This window comes from Trachemys scripta, chromosome 8 (assembly GCF_013100865.1).
Source record: "Trachemys scripta elegans isolate TJP31775 chromosome 8, CAS_Tse_1.0, whole genome shotgun sequence".
NCBI classification, from domain to species: Eukaryota; Metazoa; Chordata; order Testudines; family Emydidae; genus Trachemys; species Trachemys scripta.
This window is the reverse complement of record NC_048305.1, coordinates 80988112-81006779: the sequence shown is the minus strand read 5'-3', so window position 1 is coordinate 81006779 and position 18668 is coordinate 80988112. Positions and strand designations below refer to the sequence as shown.

Sequence of the window (18668 nt, the reverse complement as noted above, 5' to 3'; positions counted from 1 at the left end):
ATTTTCCCGGACATGTTCGGCTTTTTGGCAATTCCCCCCGGACGGGGGTTTGAGTGCCGAAAAGCCGGACATGTCCGGGAAAAAGAGGACGTATGGTAGCCCTAGAATATAAAGCTGGGGTTCCTTTGATATCACAAACCACAGAAGCCACAGGGAAGTACAGCTTTCTGTTAATATTTCTGCTGAACATGCCGGAGTATGTTATATATGCCCACTGCACAATTCTACTGGAACTGCACTAGTTTTTCTGGGCTAACACAGAGTACTTTGCATCACAGACCTCTCCCATACAGCAACAAGGTCTCAACATCCATGTTTATTCACTTCCAGTGGCTGGCCTCAGTATCACAGAATCCCACTGGCAATGTCTGCAGTGCTCCTTCTAAGAGCTGAAGAGGAGAGAAGTAAAGCAACAGCCTAATTACCTCTCTTCCCTCCTCTGGGAGGAATTTCTAAGGCACCTTCCCATGAGTTCTCTTTCTCTCCTACAGCACCCCAGAAGAACTGCACAGCAATGAGAGCCTGGTCCTGTCCATCTTCTCAGAGTAGCAGCACAAGGGAGGAAGAACCAACAGGCAACAGTTAACATCATAGTCCTGTTCGGGGTGTTGGCTGTGTTGCTGTGTGCAAAGGGCTAGGTGAGGGGACAACACACTGCTCTTCTACTGGCCCACTCACCCTGACATGGTAGGAAATCTTGCTGACCTGTGCTTCAGTGAAGAGCAAACCCAACCATCCATTTCACTGTGTAATTGCAACATGCTAAAGTATGGATTGGTATGGTTCTCTGCATGTATATTTGAAAACATGCTTTCTTGATTGCAGGAAATTGAATATTTTGAGGTTAATAATTACACTTTCAGAGGGAAGGAAGCCTTATGATCCCCCTTTAAAGTATTTCCTTAACGTAGCCATCTGCCCCCAGAAATGCTTGCGCCCTACTGTTACTTGCTAAGAAGTGCCAAACACAACCTACAAACTGCTTTGTACCTTTAAATCTCCCTTAACTTCAGTGAAAGTTGAGAGCAATCTGCATATTGCAGGGAGCAGTCAAGTACCCTACAAGCTCACTCTTCAAATGCTCTTTCTCAAACGTTGGAATGTAATATATGGCAACAGGCAAAGCTGATACACAGTTCATGCCCAAAAGGGAATTTTCTTTCTAAATTATACTGGTATAGTAGTATCTATCAATATATCATGAAGTATATTGTAATATGTATCCTTCTCTGCAAAACACAGATCGGTTCAAATACAGAATCTGAAAAAGATGTTCCTGATTTTCATCCGCTAGGTGGCGCAATGTGGTTTGCTTTAAGGCAGTCTGAATGAGTCAGCACTCTTCCACATGCAATTTCTGTGAATTTTGCAAAGGTCAAATTAGTCAAGTTTAGGCAGGAGGCTGTGATTTCTGTTTATTTTTAGAATAATGAATGCTGGGAAGATATTCCTGACTAGACATTGGTGCTCAAGAATATTTCTAATAACTAATGGGAGATGAAATGGAGACAATCTTAGTGTATTGCTTAATTTGAGTTTTGTAGGTTTAAATATCACTTTTAAAGTTACATCAAAACAGTGTTCATGACTGAATATATGTTTGTCTTCATGCAGACCTACCCAGAAATGAAGGCATATTTGTCTATTTTCATGGAAGTGAACCAACAGAGAAATAGCATGTTTTCTATTTTCATGAAACAGAACTAGACAAGCAGTGAATAAGGGGACTCAGAAAATCTGCATTCTATTCCTGGCTCTGCCACTGACCTGCTGTATGATCCTGGACAAATCTCTTTCCCCTTATACCTTTTATCTGTCTTGTCTACCAGGGGTTCTCAAACTTCATTGCACCACCATTCCCTGCTGACAACAAAAATTACTTCACGACTCCTGGAAAAGGGACCAAAGCCTGAGCATGCCCAATCCCTACTGCCTCGGGTGGCGGGGCAAAGCTGAAGCTCAAGGGCTTCAGCCCCAGCAGGGGGCCTGTAATGTGAGCAACGCTGCCCGGGGCTGAAGCCCTCGGGCTTTGGCTTCAGCCCTGGACAGTGGGGCCTGGGCTTCAACCCCGGGCCCCAGCAAGTCTAAGCCAGCCCTGGCGACCCCACTCAAAGGGGGTCGCGACCCACAGTTTGAGAACTGCTGATTACACTGTAAGATCCTCAAAGCATTTAGTCACTAACACCCATTGACTTCAATAGGAGTTCGGTGTCTAATACATTTGAAGATCTGGCCTAAGTTCTCAGGGGCTAGGAATGTCTCCCACTGTGTTTAGAAACAGTGCCTGGTGCAATGGGCACCCCAATATTGGTTGGGGCCTCCAAATGCAACTGTAATACAACTAAATAATAATCACGACCATACATGATATATGGTTAGGATATATTTCTGATTACACATTAGCTGGATCCTTTCTACCTTTTGTGTATCTCTCTACTGTAGATAATACTGCTTTTTTATTTTGAGAGTCAAGTGTATTTTATTATTTAAAAGCATTAAGTTAAGCAAAGTAGTTTTAATAAGTTTCTTGCTTGACCTTGCTGGAACATACAGAGTGTATCTTCATCTATCAGTGCCCAAGATTTTCTACAATGCTTGTCTACCTTTTGTCAATTGTTTCTGTTTAACCATTTGAAGTATAATTCTACTTTGAAAAGTCACTATATAAAAGTGGCACCTTGTTACTTAACAGGTCTACTCTCAGACTCCAATTCAGCAAGTTACTTAAACATGTGCCTATCTTTAAGAACATGAGTAATCCCACTGATTTAGACACTTAAAGTTAGGCACATTTTACGTACTTTGCTGAACTATGGTCCCCTGTGTATTAAGAGTCTGACTTGGTAACTTCTTTTAGTCATTAAAGTTTTTATTACTTTTCACTACCAATAGCACTGCAGAGCCATCACAGCTGAGAAAAGATGAGATGGAATCTATTCCTTCTACTACATCTTCAACAGAATTGTTCAATGAATTCTAATCAGTTACCCCTGTCCAAATCTCCTAACAGCAATAGAGTTGCAAAATCTTTATTAAGAGCATAATTTGAAGGTAATGAAGGAAAGACATCCCTAGGCCAGCATTAGCACAGGTGCAGGGTACTTACAGGCTCGCCTTTGGCACAGGTTAGAATTAGGTCAGGGCTGCTTTAAGACGTGCTCTAACTGTAATGCATTCTATAGACCATTGCAGTGGTGCAGAATCCCAGAGGCTACACCACTCCTTCATGCCCTGACTGGAAGACCCTCTGTGACAGGGGAACCAGAAATCCTAGGAACCTATGTAGCTGCTTTGTAGCCCATTTTTTCTGGTGCAGCTGGCTTGGCTGCAGGGCAAACATGAATTGTACCCACTAAGGCAGCATAAGCGTAACTAAGGGCAAAATTTAAAGATGAGCTGGAAGATGACCCAGCTTATTCCACCACCCCCAAGGATTAGTTGGCAGGGCTCACAATAAAAACCAAAAACCTCTATTCTTGTAAATTCAGCACACTGCATATGGAAACCATTGAGGCACAAAAAACCTGGATCCCCACCATGCCACTTCAGCCACTTTTCAGATGCTCTGTTCCTTATTTGAACTGCATGCTCTGTTCCTTATTTGAAATGAAGTTAATAAATAGCATGAGCTGAATTTAGCTCCCACAATTCAACTATTTGCCTTTCCAGAGCACCAAGGAGGAAACAAAGTGCATAAAACAGTTACTAACCTGTTCTGTAACTTGTGCTTCAAGGTGTGTTGCGCATATTCAGTCCACTTCAGGTGTGTGTGTGCCCAGTGTGTCATAGTCAGAGATTTTTCCCTTAGTGGTACCCATCAGGGCAGCACATCCTCCCTCAGCTACTCTCTTCTCCTGCATGGTGGTGTAAAGGGCAAGGCCACTCCAGACCCACCTCAGTTCCTTCTTACCCAACAGAGGGGACACAGCATGGACATGTGCAACACAACTTGAACAGGTACAGAACAGGTTAGTAAGCATTTTTTTTCTTCGAATGACTGCACAGTGTCACAGGGCTGTCCCTTTAAGGGAATCGGTACCCAGCCTACCTGTGACAGACTATACTGAAGGGAATGAGCCAACCCAGGTCCACCTGGGGATAACTGACTGCTTAAGTAGATGGAAGGCTGTTAATTAAGTAACAAATACCTCAATCTAATAGGTCTAAAAGGTTGGAGAGCTCAGTTAAAAGAAAGTTCCTGAGGACAAGGGAAGCGCCAGAGGAGGGAGCTCCTATGGAGCCTGAGCTAGGCAAAAGTTCTCCAGGGCAGGAGCCCTGTGAGAGACCCTGAACAAGTAGGGGAAAAACTGCAGAAGCTCCCTGGGCTGTGGAGCAGCCTGGGGCCTTACAGCAGAAGAAGCTACTGCTAGAACCCAAAAACGTTTACTTTGGGACTTTTGAGTTTTATCTAGCCTCTGAGGTAGGAGCCTTTAAACTCCTTTAGAAGTACTCCTTTCAGGAGCCTGTATTAAAGGGAGATATACTCCTGTAGTGTGTGGCTTCTTCTTGACCAGGTTGTTTAAGTGACCTCATTATTACCTCATTAAGGAAGGGCAACTGAGGCAGGCCACTGCAGAACCACACTCAGCCACAAGAAGTGCTCAGGAGACAGTGCATGTTCCATACATATGTCCACTCTACTTCAGGTGACTCACAAGCAATTCAATCCAGAGGCTGAGGAAAGGGTGAGGATCTGGAAGGAAGAGCATGCCCCATTGGTTATGGCATTGGACCCCAACCACAACTGCTCCAAGCACCCATGTCTCTGGAAATCTGCTGAGTACCAGTAACAGAAATCCCTCAATGGGAAGGACGGTGTTGACATCTATTCTGGGAGAAAGGGGCATAAAAACCAACTTTAGACTCTGGGAGAACCCTGAGTTGCCTGACCATGGTGGTGCTGTGCCAGGAAGTGCTGAAGTCCAGGGGCATCTCTCTGGAGATGTTAGGATGACCAGACAGCAAGTGTGAAAAATTGGGATGGGGTTGGGGGGGTAATAGGTTTGCACCATAGCGGGCATCAGTCTCATCAGGCCAGGCATCAGTGCCATAATAGATGACCCTTGATGAAAAGTCAGTACCAGGGAGCGTCTCTTCCCAGAGAATGCTCTACCGTGTCCTCCTCATTTTTGTTTACTGGTGAACAGTACCAGGGATCTTGATCTTTGAGCAGAGACAAAGATTCAGCTCCTTCCATAAATGATCCGATCTTCTGTGCTTCTTTCTTGGTCCCAGAAAAAGGGATCAGTGCTGACGTTCAGAAGCAACGTTCAGAGGGCACTCCTCACCGGTGTCAAAGTACACGGTACCTGCCCCAAAAGGGAAGGCTCAGAAAGTGGATGCAATGCAGCAGCCATGAGGATGTGGCACAGTCTCACCTTTCTGTCCCGAGTTTGAAGTCCCTGCAAATCTGGCAGGAGTCACAAATGTTACCCTCACTGAGACACTTCAGGAAGGTGGAATGAGGGTCACGCACCGGCATAGATTTCCTGTAGCCAGCCAGAGACTGAGGCATATCCCAGTACCAGCTGTTTGGTTCCCTCTTCTTCATGGGGTACTAAGATCCAAAGAAAAACAACAAAGAAAACCTACACTAATCTGACACTAACAAATACTAACTTAACTATTTACAGACAAGAAGAAAATTTCCCTGTAAAGGGAAAAACTTGCTGTAGCAAGACGATGTGCTTAGACTACTGATCGTAGGTGGTAAGAAGGAACTAAGGTGGAGGTTGGAGAGGGTACACCATTTATACCATCATGAAGCAGCATGCGGTGGTTGAAGCACAGCCCAATGGGTAAAGGGAAAAGTCTCAGACTCTAGTGCACTGGGCGTGGAAGGGACATATGCAATCACTTGAAGAGGAATTCATTTTTCCATTTCAAACAATCACAGAAATGCCAGAAGATGATCCAGAATTTCCATGGGTATTTACTGTCCTCTTCTTCATTCAGACAGTCTTCCAACAATTTGCATTTAAAAGCATACCTAAATTTTCTAGGTCTTTTAGAGATTGTATTTTCTACCTTTTGTTACATGTAAGGAATGTTGATGCCTCATTTCATAGTAAATTGAGTTCTCTCTTTTCTTTAAAAGAACACTAGTGAACCTAAAACTCACTCTGTTTTGGTTCATAGGCCCTCAGGATTAGAAAATAGCCAGAAACAATCCTCTGCTCAGTATGCATTGTTAAGACAGCAGGGTATTCATATTTACAACACACTTGCTCTCTGAAGTGGAGTGCCTCAGAGAGAGTAGGATTTGTATGAATGTCAGTATCTTGCCTACTCTCAAAACAGAAAGGCACCAGAAAGCACAGCATGATGTGAATGGATAACAATTACCATTGAGACTACATCTAAACTTGGATCCCGGGGTGTGATTCCCTAGCTTGTATAGACAAACTTGTGCTAACTCTCATTGAGCTAGCATACTAAAAATAGCAGTGTAGCCATGGTAGCACAGGCAGCTGTGAGTAGCATGGGCTAGCTGCCCCAAATACAAACCCACCTGGACCGGAGGTGTACATACTCGGGGCAACTAGCCCATGCTGCTGCTCTCCACGCTAATGAGGCTACACTATTTTTTAGCGTGCTAACTCAATGAGAGCTAGCACAAGTATGTGTATGCAAGCCGGAAATCACAGCCCTAGCTCCAAGTGTAGATGTTGTCTCCGAAACCACTGATCTGGGTTTGTTTTTGTAAGTTTGCATAGCATTAACTTTGCCATTTAAATCTATGTTTTAGGGCACCTATTTGGAGACAAACAGGTATTTGAGTAATCAAAGCTAATTTTGCAGGACTGACTATTGAAAAATGCAGAGTCAAATGTTCAGAGATGAGGTTGTAAGAAGAATCGCAGTCCCAAACACCTCAATTCCTCCTGCTCATTGGATCCCTTTGGCAGGCTTGGGAGTCATGTGGAAAGCAGAAGTACATTAGCACTACAGAACCCATGTCATCCCCAAAAGGGAGAGCCAGAGTGTCCCCTGAGGATTGGCAACATGGGAGCCCTCTCAGAACCAAGACTGTGGCTCTGCCCCCATATTTCCCTGAATTTGGGTTAATGTTTCTTCTTTCCTGGTAACACCACTGGGCCCCCATCACGAAGACCCTGCCCTACTCTCTGCTTCATCAAAACCTTATGCTTGATGCCAGAGGAGAGGTGAGCTGAGGTATCCTCAAATGTTGGGTCCAATCAAGACCACTTGTGAAATGGGCATGCAGAGACAGAGGTCTCCCCAAGACTGAAACAATCACAATAGCTTTTTTGTAATAATGTGTGCAGCTGCCTTTGTAAAATAAACCGCATGAGCTAAGGAAACATGTGGAGGCTGCATCCCTCATCACAATGCCACCTTGGCAGCACTCCCAATACACTGGGAAATCTCATGGACTTGCGATGTTTGTGCTTGTCACCAGTGCTACAGAGTGATTCACTCCTTTTAAGGAGTTCTTGGCAAGAGGGAAACAGGTGGAAAGGGACAAGAGTGGGAATCTGGAGAAGGAACCAAAATTGTTATAGAAGGATAACGGCAGTAGTAGAGGTTGACCTGAGGGTACTGCAAGCAAACAGCTGAACAAGCAGAGTGAGTGTTCACAAAGGAGGTGTGGATGTGAGGTATAATGTTTGTATCTACTGCAAAGGGTGAATTAAATTAGTTCAATGTCTCTGGCAAATAAGATTTAAGGTTAAGTCATGTCTCTGACCTCTAGCAAAATGGGAAAGAACTGAAACTAAATATGAAAACGTAATAAAATAAAGAGTATAAGATTCCCCATGCCCATATGTAATACAGCTCCAATAATTCCAGCACCACAGCAGTGTTTAATAATACCGCCCCATATGCACACACCCCACACACAGAATCCAGGAGCAGTGGGATTCTAGCCTTACAACTATTATCATGGGTGGCAACCTCCAGAACTCTCATCTTCCCATGCACCTGCATTTGACAGCAGGCTAGGATGATAGAAATTGCATATATGTTACTAGTGCTTAGGAGCTGGTGACTTGTATGAACACAGACATTTCCATTTCTAAAATGCAGATACAGCATTGTACGTCATGTGCTGTTTCTGGTCAAGGCATCAATGCTAGCAAATTAGTCTCTCTACAGGGAAGAGGGGGAAGGAATATATGTTTTTCTAATTAAAGTTATGCGAACCTTTGTGAGAAATATGCCTGCTAAACTACTCAATGACAGTCAGTGGTTGGAGAATAAGGCTATCATTTGGCATATTAATTATGGATGTTTTGCTCATCAATACCATCAATCAATCAACCAATCAACCATCATCATGTTTTACTGTTAGTAGGCAAACTTTTTTTTAAAATGCTTTATTTTTTCCTCAAGCTATACAAGCACTGCAAGCAGTTGCCATAATGACATCACCCAGTTTGTCTGAAAAAGACAAAGCTCCAAACATGCATTAACCATGTAAACAAAAGGAAACACACATACACACCCGCTTCTGAGACTTGTTAACTACTATTTTTACAAGTAACACTTCAGATTATTATAGAAGAGAGATTAGAGGAAGAAACTAAGTTTGTTCACTTGACAGCCCTCTTTATAGAGTCAGTTTAACAGTTTAACTGTTTCCCCTGTTTAGTCAGTCAAACAGCTCCATCTGTTGTTTATGTGGGTCTTTCATGAAGGGAAGGGAAAAATTTGTCTCTCAGAAATACGTAATTGTGATTGTAAATTCATAAAATATTGGCAAGGCCACAGGCAGTACCGAACCTGCACCTAATTTTGACTGCATGTAAACAGATTAGGTTTCAAGAATAGAAGTAATCCATTTGTAAACCTAAGGCCTTGGTTATACTTGCGAGTTACAGCGCTGTAAAGCCTCCCCCAGAGCTGTAACTCACTCCCTGTCCACACTGGCAGGGCACTTGCAGCGCTGTATCTCCCTGGGTACACCGCTGCAGGTACTCTACCTCCCCGAGAAGCATAAGAGATACAGTGGAGTGGCTACGACTCTCCCCTGTGAGTGTGTGCCAGGAATCAACCTGCAGTGCTGTTCTGATCACCTTGTCAAGTGGCCAATCTTCTCCATTGTTGTGACCTGCTACAGGAATGCGGAAGTGCCGGTTTCAAAACTCATACCACAGAGAAAAAGCAAACAGTTTGCTGCTTGCTTTGAGTGAGTGAATGAATGAGCGGGGGGGCAGGGAGTTCGGAACTTGCAAAATAGAGAGCTGACATGCTTCAAAAAGCACTCTCTCTCCCCCCACACTCCCTGTCACACTCCACCTCACCCCCCCGGTTTTGAAAAGCACGTTGCAGCCACATGAATGCTGGGATAGCTGCCCATAATGCACCGCTCCCAACACAGCTGCAAATGTTGCAAGTGTGGCCACACCACTGCGCTGTCAGCTGTCAGTGTGGACAGACTGCAGCGCTTTCCCTTCTCAGCTGTACGAAGACAGGTCTACCTCACAGCGCTATACAGCTGCAAATGTAGCCAAGGCCTAAGCTATGTCTATACTACAGGTGATACAGCAGCAAAGTGCTGCCATACCGCTGTAGTATAGACACTTGTTTCAGCAACGGAAGAGGTTTTTCCATCGCTGTAATTAATCCACCCCGACAGGCGGTAGCTAAGTCAATGAAAAACTTCTTCCATCGACCTAGCATTGTCCAGACAGGGGCTTAGATAGGCTTAATTACATCTTGCATGGGTGTGAATTTTTCAATCCTTGAGCAACATAGCTAGGTTGACCTAAATTTTAGGTGTAGACCAAGTACTACTAATAAAGTGTCTTACTAATCCACACTGTAGAGTGAAAAATTGTTTTAATGCTGGTGCCTACATTTTGCCTCTATGCTTCCCAGTTACGCTGATTACACTTGCTTTGTTCAAGCAGCAATTGATTTTTGTATGCCCAAATAGTGTATCAAGTAGTTAGCAACAATGTGTGTGCAAGGGATTCTTGCTTTGGTGTTTGTCTTTTGGGTTACCAAAGACAGCCAACGTTCTGTTCAGTATGACTCCTTTTTTCCATCCGCAGAACTGGAAGTGCTAATAGCTTAAAGCTGCATTATGTACTTCAAAATAGTTTGTCAAACAGAAGTTGCAAAGAGTGATAGAGAAGCTGTGTAGAGTTAAAGTAACTTTTAAAGTCAAACAAAATGTTCAGTGACCTTGCCTCCGTCTGGAAAATGCATCACTTCTGTGTCAAGCAGTTTGTTAAAAACTGATACAGAATAAACCATTACAAGTCAAAAAATTTTAAAAAATTCCTGCTGCATCTGATGGGCAGGATTAGTGGTGCCATTTTCTTTTCTGAACGGACAAGCTAAAGCCTATCTTGGGGAAAAGGTTCATTCACTAAAGGGCTTGATCCTGCAAGGCACCAAGCATTATGGCATGATCCAGCAAAACACTTAAACAAGGGCTTAGTTTTAAGTACTTGAATAGTTCTACTGAAGTCAATGGGATTACTCACATGCTTGAAGTTAGCAAACGCTTACACGTTTTGCTGCATCACATCAGAGTGCTCAGCACCTGGAGGGATCAAGTCCAAAAGCTGTAAATGCCATCTCCAAAATAATGGATTCATGGCATTATATTGTATGTTAAAAGTGACAAGCGTGTTCTCTATCTTAACTGAAAAAAGATGACAATATTTTGACAAAATAAAAAGCTAGTTTCTAAACTAGAAATGGAAAATAAATCTTTCCAAAGTGATTTATAGGTCTCCTCCTCCATAGACTAACTGTAATGTTTAAAATGCTGAGACTTGTCAATATTCATATTGTTTTTTGCGGAGAAGGTGCAAAAGGCTTGAGGATGTTCTTCACCTCACCCTATGGAAGGCAGTATCTTCCCCTCTGCCTGAACTCATTCACAGCCACCGTCCTTCCAGCTAGGGAGGACTGCACTAGACGCCATTCAGACTTATCAAATATTTGTACTTAACTGGCCAGAGACATCTAACTGGATCTAACTGGACAAAATGTAATTAATGAATGGAGGGCTGATTCTGCCACCTTTACTCACATTGAGCAGTTGCACTGAAGCCAGTGGGACTCCTTGCAGAGGAAAACAGTACTCCGTTTGAGTGAGAGTGGTCCTCAGGCTGGCACGTGTTCAGGAAGCCAGGGTTACACCCTTCCTCTCACAAAAAGTTGTATGTGAACTTTAAAGTGGTCAGGACCTTAGTTTTACATCTCTTGTGAAATACAACACCTGCAGCAAAACAATATCCTTCCCTTACCCCAAACTTCCCAACCCCAGGATCATTCAAGGGCACCGATTCACTAATAGCTCAGGCTACGTCTATACTACATGCCACTGCTGGCAGCTACATGCCACAGTAAAAAGCAAGCAGCATCCATGCTGCCATGTGTAGCTACATGTGTCAGTTAAAGGCTCTGGCAGTGGGAAGTAAGTGGGGAAAGGCTGAGCCTGAGCGTTATTTCCCTGCTGCCCCCCTCCCCACTGTCAGAGTCTTTTCTTGTGGCGGGGAAAGGCTCCAACAGCGGGAGGCAATGGGACACTATACTGCTAAAAATAGCAGAGTAGATGGGGAGGCACAGTCTGGGTGAGTAGAGAGCAGTGTAGGGTTTGTACTCACTCTACTCATCTAAGCTTACCTTGTGCTAGGGGGGCTACCATGTCTATTTGCTATTTGTTGCTGAAAGAAGCATGCAGTGCACACAGACACTCAGAAGGATGAGTGCCAGCTATTTAATCACCAGTACCCCTTCCTACAATGCTTGGATTTTCCTTGGAAGTTTTCCCATGAAGGTATTGGCTAGGCATGACTGTACTTAGTTTTGTATAAGCAGACTTTACAGTCTAACAAAAGTGCTTTACCTCCAGGAGCCAGGGTTTTAGTTTTCTGTCCAGCAGGATATCAAATCCCAGTACTTCAAAGCAGACACTGTCACTTCCGGGAGCTTGGCCTGGTCTGCACATACGATAAGCATGAAGGACATGTGGCTCTGCTACTATGAGAGTCTTCACCACTAGTTCCTGTGGGGATTTTTCACAAAGTTACATTAGAATTGCAGGGAATGATATCAGCATATTTTGAGATAAATCATAATCAAGTTTTTTTCATATTTAAGTCTTCTAATACATTCATGACAAGAGGAATTGTCTAGATCTGTCATCTGTGGTTACGAAAAGGCTGAACAAATGATTGCTATATTTTTAAAGCAGTCTGAGGGAATTATATAAACAAATCTATTTTAAGGGATTTAAGCATAAATTTGGCCCTTTGTTTAAGCAGATATTGAAAATAGCATTAAGTCTAATTTTGCCCTGCCTTATATCTTGGGCAACTCTAGTCTTATTAAGGGTTACATGACATATAGGTCAGGGCAGAGTTTTCTCCAGATTTATCAATATCTCCCCTGCTATTCTTATTGCAACTAATTCACTCTGTCCTACATTGTCTAGCAAAATGACTTCAATGCTAACCTCGCAGAAAAAAGCCTCTCCATAAAGAAGGCTAATTCAGTCTGAAAGCCGTCCTACTTATAAGCCTTAAAAAAAAAAAAATTTAAAACAACAGTTTGCCCTTAACACCACTTTACAGTATGTGCTTTGTGATGTGCATTATTGAGAGCTCGGATTAATAACGCTGCAATACACATGGTGGTTTCCAAGCAAAGTCAAGAGATGACAGGTGACATTAATTTTCTAAATTGATATGCTGTATATACATAAATCATTAATTGCACATTAGTTTTATCTTACTGAAATATCACTCCAGAATTTGGAAACATCAAGGTGATTTGTTTGTAGAAACTCAGTAAACCATTTTATGGACCGTTTACTGCCTTTATCTTCTGTTTCATCCCGTTCAAAGTGCTCATTATGTTTATTCACAGAGTAGTTGGTTAGATGCATATACAACTGGCTCTGCAAGCAGGGAAAGGTAACAGATATCTCATAAATACGGATCCAGAATATGTGGTTCAAAATAATTTAAAAAGAAAACCCAAGTAACTGAAATAAAGCCTTTTAATGTTATATAAACCATGACATACTGTAATATTTATTTTATTTCTATTAAATATATGATTCATATTTTGAGTTTCATATCACATTTACTGAAATAAACCCACAGTACAACTATCATTACATGAAGCTCAGGTATAATTAGCTCTTGGGAAGACTTTATATACTGAATGTTACAGCCCTGATAAAGCAAAGAACTCAAGCATATGCTTAAATTTAAGCCAACTGAAGTCAATGGGACTACTTAGAATAAGATTACCTGCTTTGCTGGACTGGGGCCTATGTGTGTTGCCAATCTTTATATGTCCACACATAAACAATAACTAGAGACAGGGCCGACTCTACCATTTTTGCCACCCCAAGCAAAGAAAAAAAAAAGCCGCTCGGACTGCAGACTGTGCCACCCCAAGAATGGACGGAATGCCGCTCCTTCGCATGTGCCGCCCCGCTCTGCTGATGCCTGGAGCTGGCCCTGACTAGAGAAAAGTATCTACAGAGCAGTTAACATACAGAATGGTTACATCCCCACTATCAGAGGTGTCTGTAGACCAGGAAAATGCTACTAAGTACTTGGCCACCTGTCTCATTCTGACACAATCCCCCTTTCAGTTTTCACTGTACTCTGTTTATGAGAATTGTTCTCATGATGAAGATCCAGTTTATCTCCTTAAAAATATCTACTACTCATGAGCTCTATTCCCTCACCCTTGCAGTTGTCAGTGAGGCTCAGGATTGGTGGCTGGTACCCAGACATTAGAGGCACCGAAGTTTCAAGGCAGAACATCAATAACATGTAGCCCAATAATGTTTGTTTTTATTTTATATGGAAAAATGCAAACAGGAGTTGATTTATGTTTTCAATTCTGTTTTGCCATTGAAAATGGAATTGAACTGATCAGACTGAGAGCTTGAGGGGGATACTAGGCACACAGAAGATTAACTAGGAGATAAAACATTGAATAAAAGCAAAACCTGCTTTCAAAAGAAGGACACAAATTCGAGGGTATTTTCAAAGTAACATTTTTGATGGTTAACAGAACTTGTTTCCTGAAGAACCATTTTAATGAGCCTAAATTTAACAATATATTGCTTTTCCTTTAAAGGCCATTTTATAAGTCACTGATTTATGTGCATGTTCTTCCAATGTAAGCATTAATCAGCCTTACTGCTGCACTACCACACAATCTGTCTTACCTTATTGCTTAATCGAGGGCCAGTAGATGTTGCTACAATCTTTCTGCCCCAATTCCATACTGATTTGATGGAAAGGAGACAATTCAAGCTCTCCCCTGTCATACTGTTTATTTCACCGCAGTTACTTTTATTTGAAAAACTTAATAGCCTAAATTCAGGATAGCTGACAACATACTGGGTTAACACTATACAAAATGGCTTTCTGCTATGGTTTCTAATTTCTGTTGTGAGAATCAGATCAAAGTCCATAGTCTTGACTAGCCACAGATGTCATCTTTCCATAAAATGCCAACTATCCTAAGTTAATTGTTTTGCAGATTACGAAGAAATAAAAGCCTTTTCAGAACATTAGTTAAATTGTTTAACAATCTTCGCTCTAAAAATTTCTGGATTTTTAGATTATTAGAAATGAGCCAGGCCACTCAAAAGCACTTCAAGTAATTGATGGATTATGGCATCAGCAGATTTCAGAAAAGAGCAAAGAGTTGTTTTATAAGGTCCAAACTAAAGGAAAAAAAAGTCCTTGCATGATAACAATGCTAGAAAAGAGAATGCTGAAGTAGGCAGTACCAAAAGAACCCTGTCTGTTCTCCACCTCATTTGCCCAGTCACAAAGCATATTTCAGTGATATTGGTGGCATATTAATGCAAACAATATTCAAGGCAACTAGTTCTCAATATAAATTTTGATAATTACATGCAAGAGATGAGGGCAGCTTGATTTACTGATGAATATTAACAGAAGCAATGCACAAAGTAACTTCATGCAACATCTTATAAGAAATCATATAGCCAAAGCCTTAGCATTTGAAAATAGTATCAGGAGATGAAATGTGAGATAGATCACCAACTGGCAAACAAAATATTAAGGGCACTGCTATTGTTGTAAATAAAATACTAAGGGCACTACTTCCTTAGCAATGGTCGCTGAAGGTACAATGCCTGCAGAGGCTAGGAACAGGGATAATGTCTCCCAACGGACTGAGACAAGTGAAATTACTGCAGATACAATATGTACTCTTCCCATTGCAATCCGAGGGCAGAGGGGCAGTGCCAGGATTATGATCCATCACACATAAGCACTGGTGGCAGCAGCTGTACATTCCAGTTTTAACATCAGAGCACACTGGCTGCCAAATTATAACTATGTCCTCCTCCAGAGCAGTGAGAGGGGAGTAGGGGAAGGAGGGCAGGGAGGGAAAAAAGACTCTCCGAATGCACTAGTACCCCAGCAAACCCATACTGAGACAGCCATAATTTAGCCCATGAAATGTGCACGGGTGTGGAATAGGCAGGGCTGGCTCTAGGTTTTTTGCTGCCCCAAGCAAAAAATTTTTTGGCTGCCACCCACCCCAGCCCTGGGCTCTTCCCTGCCCCAACTGCACCCTCCTGCTGCTCCAGCCCTGGGTCACTGGTAACTCGCACCCACGGAGGGTCATTCAGCAGGAATTTTGGATGTGCACAGAACACAGACAGGATTGGTTCCCATATGGTTACAGAACTGCAGTAAAGTGGAACAATTTTCAGCTTGTGTGATTGGAGGATATCTGGATGCATATTATAAGACTGTCCTACATAAATGAGGAAAAGTTGAAGTGCCTTTATTATTCTTTTGTTCCATTCTTTGTTTGTATGGGGAATTTGCCAATGCAATATCACTGTCTTCCTTTTAAACAAATAAAACTAAAACTAAAACTAAAAAAAAAAAAAGCAATGGCTGTTGAAAATAGCAATTCCAGTCCTAATAACCCCTGGGAAGCATTTCTTGCTCAATTTATTCTACTTTTTCTCCAGCAAGTTACAGTGGATCAGTATATTTGATTTGGGAGAAATGAAGTAATAGCTGCCCAAATTGAGCTTGAGCACTCCTGAATTTTGAGGGTGTTCAAATCTGGAAGGCAGGTGCTAGATTCCCTTTCTGAATATTAGCTAAATCTGGAAAAGAAAAGTCAATTTCTGCTTCCATGGCTCAGAAGTGTAAATCCTCCTATGTGCCTGGTACTGTATCTAAAGCTGCCCAGTCTTGTAGAGCCTCCCCTCCCTTACTTTTCATTTTAAATTCTAGTGGGATCTCCCTTGCTAGGCTTCAGATAGAGAGGTGCACTGTTCATTTAGTTCACCCAATTCTTTCTTTGGGGGAGAGCCCAGGGCTGGGGCGACAGGAGGTGCGGGGGGAGGGGGCGGAAGAGCCCAGGGCTGGGGCAGCAGGAGGTGCAGGTGGGGGCCAGAGCTGGGGTGGTAGGGGATGTGGGGGGGGGGCGGGGGAGAAGAGCCCAGGGCTGGGGTGGCAGGAGATGCAGGTGGGGGGAGAGCCCAGGGCTGGTGCAGCAGGGGGGTGCAGGTGGGGGCCAGAGCTGGGGCAGCAGGGGGTGTGGGCAGGGGAGAGTCCAGGGCTGGGGCAACACGGGGTGCAGGGGAAGCCCAGGGCTGGGGTGGGGGGCAGCAAAAAACCTAGAGCTGGCTCTGTCCCTACCATTCACAGCAAGCTGCAGCATGAGGTTTCAGTTCCACACTCCTTCCCCCTCCCTTTCCTGTTAATTGCGGCCGAGGAAATGCTGAGAAATATAGTTCTTTCCCTGCTCCAGGGCTGGCTCTATAGGCAGGGAGCTAACCAAGGAACTACAGCTCCCAGGGCCCCCTGTTGGTTCTCAGCTCCCATGCTGGATCCCTGCTGCCCCTGCAAATTCGCTGCCCCAAGCAACTGCTTGCTTTGCTGGTGCCTAGAGCCGGCCCTGGGAATAGGGAAGCTGGCATGACAACAGGTTCCCTATGCAGCAGAGTAGTGCAAGAACTGAAATCACTTATACCTGGGATGCCTCAAAATTACTTGCTTCTCAGTAGCCACTCGTATTCTGTTCTGTGTCACACTGAGAGGGCCTGAATACTGCTACTGTTCACTTACAGACACAATACAATGAGTAGTAGAATTAATATGTGTCTCCCATGATTTGGTGCGTTCCTCCAAGTGTGCAGGTGGTCTTCTACAGTCTCACTGTAAAGCAGCCAAATATATATTTCCACAAGCAGGTACATGTGAAGTGGCTGTTGCTATTGGGCTCTGCTGTTCACTCCTCTCTTCCACTGTAGGAACCATTCCCCTGTAGACCATTGGTCCTGATAATACTTCCTTCCCCTAAACCCACAGTAACCACCCCTCACTTGCAGTGATTCTGACTCCTGACTGCAATGGCAACCGTTATCAGCCCACGAACCAGCTCTCATTTTCTGATCTCTCTTCTGCACAGCTTCCCAGACCCCTGGCTGACACACTGGAGGGATTGATTCTGTGCCCTTTCAAATCAAAACTCACAGATTTCCCTGATGCAGGATAAGGCAAGAGATGCCCCTTTCTCACCACCAAAGACAAAGTATTGAATAAATATAAATTCAATATAACAGTCATTGATGGGATCCACTTTAGTTCTCCCTGGTCTAGGTTTGAAGGTTAATAATTGTTGCCTTTTTCTCTCTTTTTGGAAATAAACGTCTTTTGGAGACAACAGAAGAAGCAGATTAGTTTGAAGATTATTATATAAGCAATGATATGTCATCATGTTCTAGCACTGCAGAGCCAATAATGAGTTAAATGTCTTGAAGGCTGTCTTTTATTTTAACTTCTCATTTACATTCTGAACTTTAAGCTAACAACAGAAAGGTCCTGCCTAGCAAATATAAAACTAATTCTGGATTTGAAAACCTAATCTAAATTATAGGTTAATATGGACATTTGTTTTCCCTTCTCCAAATGCTAATCTTGCTATGCATCTGACATTCATCCAATCATCCCCTTAGAAAACATTTAGTGCTATTATTGCAAGTGATACATTGGGACTAGCATCCACTTACCAAATTAGAGTCACTGGGAGGATGGTACTTCTCTGTGCCCATTCTCACAAGTCCATCATGATATAAAAATATTTTTAATGGATCACAGGATGTTACCAGAATATACACTCGTAAATCAAACTTGTAACCTTCCATAAGAAATGGTTTGTCAAGGTATTCCTGAACAATCAAGTGATCCTGAGCTTGTAGTTTTTCTCCATTTCTTATCAGAGAGATTCTGTTTAAAACAAAGGTTAATTTCAAACACTGAAATTTGACACAACTCTTTGAAGTACATTTTCATAGCTGACCAGCCAGAGAACTATCTTAATTCCATTATCTATGTGGGTATTTGTGTATCTTATTTGCATAGTACAGAAATATGCCATTCACTTACGTGCTTTTATTGCTTCCTGCACTTGACAGTGCTACAATGGGATGAAGAAAATCAATGCACCATTTAAAAATAACTTTCTGCTCCTATTCATCCGACAAGTTGGAATAATGGGTTTCCCTCTGCTGTTCAGAAATGCTAGGCAGAGTGACTAGCCACCAGCTTTTAAGATTATTTCTTGCCATGCAGCTCTAGAGACTGGCTCCTATACTTTCTTCAGCTCATCTTCTGCCCCAGATCCAGGATTCGGTGCCACTTCACTGCCAAACT

The 18668-nt window shown here is 42.9% G+C and overlaps 1 protein-coding gene across 2 annotated transcripts in view; it reads right to left on the bottom strand.

The window, feature by feature from the left end:
* TTLL7 (tubulin tyrosine ligase like 7) overlaps positions 1–18668 on the bottom strand; it is an 81155-nt gene that overhangs the window by 48196 nt on the left and 14291 nt on the right. For both annotated transcript variants that reach the window (XM_034779514.1, XM_034779515.1), the window contains exons 6-8: positions 18026–18242; positions 12722–12886; positions 11834–11992 (exon numbers count right to left, since the gene is read on the bottom strand). In XM_034779514.1, the coding sequence (XP_034635405.1) occupies positions 11834–11992; positions 12722–12886; positions 18026–18242 (541 nt within the window). The remainder of the gene's footprint in view (positions 1–11833; positions 11993–12721; positions 12887–18025; positions 18243–18668) is intronic.